The sequence below is a fragment of the Dreissena polymorpha genome, chromosome 10 (genome assembly GCF_020536995.1).
Source record: "Dreissena polymorpha isolate Duluth1 chromosome 10, UMN_Dpol_1.0, whole genome shotgun sequence".
NCBI lineage: Eukaryota > Metazoa > Mollusca > Bivalvia > Myida > Dreissenidae > Dreissena > Dreissena polymorpha.
Window position 1 is genome coordinate 44729723 of NC_068364.1, and position 8020 is coordinate 44737742.

The 8020-nt window shown below is 35.0% G+C and overlaps 1 protein-coding gene across 1 annotated transcript; it reads right to left on the reverse strand.

Moving 5' to 3' along the window:
• Positions 1–263: 263 nt before the first annotated feature.
• On the reverse strand, positions 264–7798 carry LOC127849079 (neuronal acetylcholine receptor subunit alpha-2-like). The gene is made up of 9 exons (XM_052381801.1): positions 7516–7798; positions 5621–5772; positions 5030–5074; positions 3818–3930; positions 3344–3449; positions 3003–3127; positions 1837–1952; positions 1349–1498; positions 264–700 (listed from the first exon to the last, which is right to left on the reverse strand). Exons 1-9 carry the CDS (start codon positions 7556–7558, stop codon positions 264–266), a joined length of 1287 nt encoding a protein of 428 aa, XP_052237761.1. The 5' UTR covers positions 7559–7798.
• Between the last annotated feature and the right edge of the window lie 222 nt (positions 7799–8020).

Genomic DNA, 8020 nt, shown 5'->3' on the forward strand with positions numbered 1-8020 from the left:
ATTGTAATCTTACAAAATGAGCAATTATTGACAATATTTTTAAGCAATGTACACAAAACAGAAGATAAAATAAATTGGGAATTTTATATGTTAGATCTTTTGGGTTTAAACAAACTGCCAACCTTTTGTCATTCAAATAATATTCTGTCTAATCTCTCTAAAAATATAAATTATAAAACTTTATAGATATTTAAGAGTTAAGTACATGGCAATCAACATAACTTCATGTGATACGTGACGCCATCGCTTTTGTTGTGACGTCATTATGGAACAGTCGTTTTCCCACCAACAACGAGTCCTACCAGAAATCCAAAGTTAATGGCGACAGTCACCGCCAGGAATACAATAAAGACGAATCTGTCCAGAATTATAGCCACATCCTGCCAGGTTACGTTTGCTTTTTCGTCGTCGGCGCCCTTTTTGCCTGATTCAGCGCTCTTCACGCGCTGTTCCAAGGCTGCATGTTCATGACCATTCACGGGCACCACTTTTACCACTTTTGATGAGACCCGCCGCCCTATGAGGTGTCTTTTGGACGAGCAGATTAATGTAGCGGCGACCCTAGCGATCAACAAAATGCATTCACTTGAGGCGGATGTAGACTCGCTGATACCATCCTCGTTGTGGTAGACCATCAGCAGCAGGACTGTTGTCAGCATCCCTACCGCCGACAGGACCGTCACGATCCCGAGGTACATAGCTATGCACCAAAACCAAAAAACACGAATAAGTGTCGTTAAAATAGGCAAGTGTGTTTCTTTGCAATAGCAGAAGAAATTTTGAGAGTGACGTAGTATTCTTTGATGTTGCTCGTATGGAAGTTTTCAGTTTTATCCCGACCGACAGTTAACATACAATATCTTTGTATACTAAAACTTAATTATCACACTTATGACACAAACTACCGGCAACAACTGGGAGATCATTTTCTTGTATACTAGAACTTAATACTCATACTTATGACACTAACTGACACTCTGGGAGATTAACCGTAGAAATCATGACCAGTCCTAAAACAATTTAAATTACCGGGTCTTGAGTAGATCGAGATTTGGAACCCTGATCAGTGTTGCACGAAACATTAACATCCAGTTAATTTTAAAAGCAAAACATTAAACATTGTTTTTTATTGTAAACAAATATACGAGCTGAAAAAAATTGACACACTATAAAAAAAGCAAGTTTCGTGTTAAAATTAGATTTTGTCCGTTCAGGTTTTTATTAACCCGTCGTCAAAACTCCAAATGAGTTTACATGCCCAGTTAATGTTTATATTATGTATTCGTTACCGATGCATACCTAGATTGGAAACTGTGATTGAAGTGGGAGGGAGTGCGTCCGCAGTTACAGTAAGGAGCACGACTAGGGACAGAAACTGTGAGAATGTAGGAGAGCTTCTCGCCTGATTCGAATGGCACGATGAACGTCAGTGCGATCAGTAGTGACGTCACTACCACAGGCATGATGACGTTGAGGTTGTAAAACGCGTGTCGCCGCTCTGGAAATGACGACAACTGTTTGCTCAAATATGAAGAGCGAAGAGAATATGTATTCAGAACAATTGCAGTTTGATTTTGGCAGGTTGTTATTGAATAGTGCTGTAAAGAGGAATTAATTTGTGTGTTGTAACATTATAAAGGTAACTTTTGTTGTTTCGGAACGTGCTGTTATTAAGTTAAATGCAGTGTGATGTAGTTGTATAGACATATACGCTATATTAAAAATAATTAACGCAATTTTAAGTGCTTACCTGTCTACATGAAGCTCGTCTTTTCGTTAAATTATTGAGATACTTGTGCATTTAATAATGTTACAAATCTCAAAACACAAACATACGGATGCTTATCCAGAACTCAAGTTGTGGAAATCGACGTTTAGTACCGTCTTCCAGTGTTTCCTCTAACACAGCTTTCACGGTCTCCGTCTGCGTGACGATCCATTCGCCGTGTGTTCTATGTTTAGATAATGTTGCATTTTTGAAATATTCGACTTTCGTTTTAAAAGAAACTGTATTTTTAATTTCTAATAAAACGAAAGTCAAGTATGACATATGGTCTAAGAAGCGGAGATATTTACAATCAGAAACATCTTATTATGTTAAAAAAATATTTAAGACAAAATAAACGTGGCGCTCTCTGAGAAGAGCGGGCTTAATTCATGTCGTAAAGTGTCCACCATAAATAATCTATGCTGACCGCATATGCTAATGCTTTTGGAACTTTCTTTTCGTGAAGATGCTGTCTATTCTTAACGAAAATCCATCTAAGCGGTGTCTTCCTTGAATAGCATATGCGGAATGCACATGCTAATGTGGGACCTAACTTTACGTACATGCGTTTTGTAAGAGCGCGGTTCAAAACATTTTTACGAGCATACTTGCGATAGAATACTTTATGTTATGTATGTACATCCATAAACATGCGCCTTATATTAAACATAATGAAAGACTACATGCATTGATGCGTTTCCAGACTAAAGAATATAACAAACTGCTCCAACAACCACACTCCCAAACATCAAATAACGTATATGTCATAAAAATCTAAACATCTTACAATGTAACATGGGTAAATTTATATTGCATTCTTGGTGAAAACAAAATATTGTTCGGCAATTACTTTCGTATATTAATCTTCATAAACACGTTGTGTTGAGATCAAACTTCAAAAACCAAGAAAAGTGCACACCACATCAAAAACAATGGTTACATAGTGTAAGGCTTTAATTTGTAAAAAGGACTAAAACAATAGATTGGTCATTAACAGGGAGTTAAAAAACGGTCATCTTCAATGCAAAATTTCCCTGTTTAAATAATTCTGTTAAATAGCGTTGCTATAAGATTAAGTTCAATATCCTTTAAATGTTAAATGAGTACGAATCGCTTCAGTGTTAAGGTTACGAATGCCGTACACGTTTACACAAGTTTAATTGCCTCCCCCAGGTGTATATGTTTCACGTGTTATTAATGTGATCTAATTCGTTCTTTTTGTACAATAACTCACTCGAGGTCGTCAGTGTTGATAGCCTTGGACAGGAATGCTAGATCCACTTCTTCAACCGTGTAGCTCCATCCAATCACAACTATGGAGCACTTCTGTTGGTCGTACGGGTAGAACGTCACGTCAACCTGTAACCCATGGAGAGGAAATAAGTACCTCTCTCGAACAAAGGACCATCAGCCGAAGAGATCAATACGAAATCTTTCAGATATTACTTATCTGACACTGGACAATTCCAACATACAACTGATCTGACATTCGACAACTGCGACACAAAACTGGCCTTAAGACAAAAAATTCCTACACATAAACTAACAACTTACTTAACACCAATCAAAACTTACCTGACAGTGAACGTTGAAAAGTCTGGGAGGTTCCCACTTCACATCTCCTTCGAAATCATATCTGAGGTTGAGATTGTCTGCCGTAATCACGCCTAGGTCCTCTAACCTGTGGACGGAAAATGCAGATTCGTCGTCACCATCATCATCACCATCAACATCAGCATAAACATCATCGTCATCATAATCTTCATCATCATCATCATCATCATCATCATCATCATCATCATCATCATCATCATCATCATCATCATCATCATTCATCATCATCATCAACAACAACATAATCATTATCATCATTACAATCATCAGTATCATCATCATTATTATATTCACCATCAATATTATCGTCGCCTATCAGTATCTTCATCATTATTGTATTCACCATCAATATTATCGTCGTCATCATGAGCAACAACATAAACACATCCGTTAACCAGCAATGCCATGGAATCGCTACCTTAGTATTCAACTCACGCATTGTCTATGACTAATTCCGGTTTCCATATAATGTCGCTCGTTGAGAAGACGCTCTCTATGTTCCCATTTCCTGCTGCCGGGGTCCATTTCAGTCTCTCGTCCCGCCATTCCTGAAGATTACCGGACAACTCCCGTTTGGATTCAAACGGAAATCGATTCAATATAACAAACACACTTGTGATTAGACGTTCTACTCAGCGTTAATGATATCTAAAATGCATTTTATTTTCAATTTCAAAATGATATTTATCGATTACCACTTACTAATTGCATTGGAATTTGTGATCTGTTGCATACAGAATATAACCAATACATAGAGGTCAAACGTTCTGTTTTTTCACTGAATTCAAAAGTATAATGTCGATGTTGTCGTTGATATCGATTTGAATGTTTCATATGTAATTCATTCATTAATATGTCAAATATAAATAGAACGCTAATTTAAGTTCCGATGATAAACGGTTGGTTCATGATAAAATGTGATTAATTGTTCATAGTTTTGTAAGATGTATCATGACCGAACTACTTTTCATGAACAAGTGAAAAATATTGGAAACCCTATTGTGTGCATTTTAACGACGTTGCTCTTAATTCGTCAATAGTGAAACGACGCCACTTTGGCATAAACGTTAATGTTGCGCTGTTCGACGATGATTAAACCAAAGGTGAAACTATTTATTTTTATCACATGCCATACCCTGTTTCCCATTTAATATAACCATTACATATATTTTTTTCTTACACATGTGTAATATACTTTTTAAGCGTTTTATTTGGCTTAGTTTTCGTTTATTGACCAATCGCATTTTGTTATTTTGCTGAAATGACGTTTCAACGTCAAATGACGTCACGAAGTGTAAATAACATTCGGGATTTATCATTATATTAGCGAAAATATTTATTTAATTTGCTCATTTAAAAGCATGTGATAAAAAAGATCTGACACTCGTTGTTATACCATACCATATTTCATTAAACTCGTCCAGGAAATTCGTTAGTAAGCTCGCCAAAGGCACGCTTACGAACAAAATTCCTGAACTCGTTTAATATGGTATGATATGACAACTCGTGCCACATCCTATATATATATAATTTTTTGGTGTGCAATCTTAAAAAAAAAACAGTAATGCGGTGCGCTCTGTGTTTGTTTACTGGCTGAGTCCATGCATTGTTTACAGTTCGTTGTTCTATGTTGAATTGTTTTCTTACCACCTCCATCCAACCAGCAAACGTGAACATCTGGTTTCGAAGATCCTGAAAACCACGTTGATAGGTATCAATAAGCACGTGTTAGTGCGTTATAATAAACATTAAATAGCACGTCGTAAGTTTGGCGGGTATTTGAATCATTTAATTGTATATTATATGGAAAGTGAATCTCTCGATGAACGCATTCCCCCTTAGCACACTACCACAACAACTTACTTGAGCAGCGTATTTCAAAAGTGTGGAAAGGATTCTCGTCTTTTTCACAGGGAGCCCTAACGGTGGTGCCATCCATTATTGTCATACGCAAAACTTCTTAGTGTAACAATATTTTAATGTGCCGTATACTAGATATTTCGATTTCTGTACAAATTAAGTCTTTACTCAGACTGTAGTAAGTGTGGAATTTGTTACGGTAACAAACATTAAGTACTGTGTGAACCTGAACCTATTAAAATGTGTGTACTTACGTGATCATGAATCGTGTTTGCGTAGTGTGAATCGATGGCAAGTTTGCCGATGGCGGCATTACTTGGTAGTGACGAGAGAAAAAAGTTGAGTGTTGAATATTGTAAATTAGCGTATTATTCATACCAGTTGATCGATAGCTAGGATACCGATGCCGACTCTGACCTCTGTGGTAGCCTTGGGACGGGAAATAGGATCGTAACCTCCATCAAGCAAAGTGTTGCTGCGAATGGCTGTTTCGTATGCGGCAGTGTACTGACCGAGTACAAACCGAGCTCCTAGAAAAAGAAAGATCGCTTTCAAAGGCAAATAATTTAATATGATGTTTTCTGTAAATAGTTTGTATTTGCCGTCATTTATATGTGGTGTTATTTCTATGAGCTGTACTTTTTTTAAAGAGGCATTGAAACTTTCTTTTTACGTGCATGCTTGGTCTAAACTTATGTTGGTCGGACAATAAAAACTAGAAAGGTACAATATTGCTACTATACATTTGCATTATTTTATTTTCAACGAAAAAAGACACAGCCCGTTCTTGTCAACGTGTTTTGTGCAATCGTGATTATGGTATTGATGTTGTTTACTTTGGCCACATTATATGGACAATATAAAGAACACCAATAACATAATTTGAGCTCAAACATGCTTGGTTCATCACCAATGTAATTTATTCAGTCTTTGTGAACACAGTGGTAGCATATACTTTATTAAATGATATTTCAAGCTTGTGTGAGAAAAAACTACATCTTTGAAAATTTTAAACAGTAAATATAACTTTTGGCTGCTCTATTTAATGTCACCCTATGTGTGTCTATAAAATTGGGAACATTACACACAATTAATAGAAACAAGTGACTGAAATGTTTTAATTTCGTTTAATATAATTATTTTTTCATCTGAATTTTATTATAAATGAAGTAATCGGATGTATATTTTCCAACACAAATTAATCGATTATTATAGTAAAACGAACATGAAATCCAATTGAGATTTTGTGATTTTAAAAGTAGCACAGACTACCGCGATACCTTACCCTGCTTATAATGTCCCATAAAAACACGTAAAAAGCCTGTTATGCTGATTGTAATCAGATTCACTTATTAGTAAAACTGTCACTAGGTCTATTTACTAACATAGCTATAACATTTGGAAGAATCTTAATTAACTATAAAAAGAATAAAACAGGTTTAATATATAAAAAAAACTTCGGGGCATTTGGAGAAAATATTGAATATGCTTCCTCTGTACATTCAGAATGTATACATAATTTCTGTAGTGCAAGCGATATACAAAAATATGTCCTTATCATCAATGACAAGCGTGTATAAACTATTTAGTATCGTATCGATTTAAATTGCTGATTATCCATAAACGGAATTATATTTTTAACATTTTCTTTACCTGTAAACAAGCCCCTTTAATTTCCTATCAAATCTTTTGTTAATAAATGCGACCACCTCATTGGAGCGTACGAGTTAATAAATCGACATTATTCATCACAAAATTGAGTATTATTCTCAGATATCGAAGGCGTCTTTTTAACTTCGCTATCTTGCATCTGCACGAAGATAATCTGGCCAAGCTTTCTAAAATATTTTTGGCATAAATCTGATGACGTAGTTTCATAATTAATAAATGATAAACCCATAGAATTGTTTAAAGTGTTTAATTTCGTTTATATTAAAACAAAACAACATATCTATTTACCTTTTCTTTTGCAGAAACATGAATAATGTGTCATCATTTTATTTAAAAAATCTTTATAATAATTATATTTGCATATTAAGAACACAACTGCGTAAACATTACTCTGCATGTACGCGTTAATTTCAATATTTAACTTAATATTGATATAGCAATGGTAGAAATCTTGATTTTTAAATACGCAATTAAAGTCGTTCAATTACAAACATTTTCCAAAAAAAAGCTCCATATATAATATTTCATAAAATCAAGTCACATAAAATACAACATTACCTATGTTTCCACCTCAAACATTTTATATAATAACCAGTACTTACCAATAATTTCCAGCATACACATTATATATTGGACGGCCCTCATGCTGCTTGAACACTATTCCGTATTCCAATGAGTCGTCCAGCGTATACCATCTTTAACCGATCGGTATTAACCTCAATCAACGAACTGTTATGGAGCAATACAAACAAACCGACAAAGATGTACAGTAACTTATATCTTGATTTTATAACAAAAATCTTTATAGGATTGGATCGTCTTAACAATGCGTGTCGCTAGGCTTACTGAATTAATACATTTCGGGATAATACATTCCAAAATTGAATTCATTAACAAACACGCTTATTCATTAAAATAAATACTAGTGTTAGCGCTGTAACGGTAAATATTAATGATAAAACATTTGACTTAATTGTCTAGGCTGTTCGATAAATAGATCTTTGCCTCGTTAAGTCGCATTAAACGTGCCGATGAATCAATGTATGTAACACGATTACACTGACACGGTATCATTTTTAACTGCCATACGGTCATAAAATATTAAAA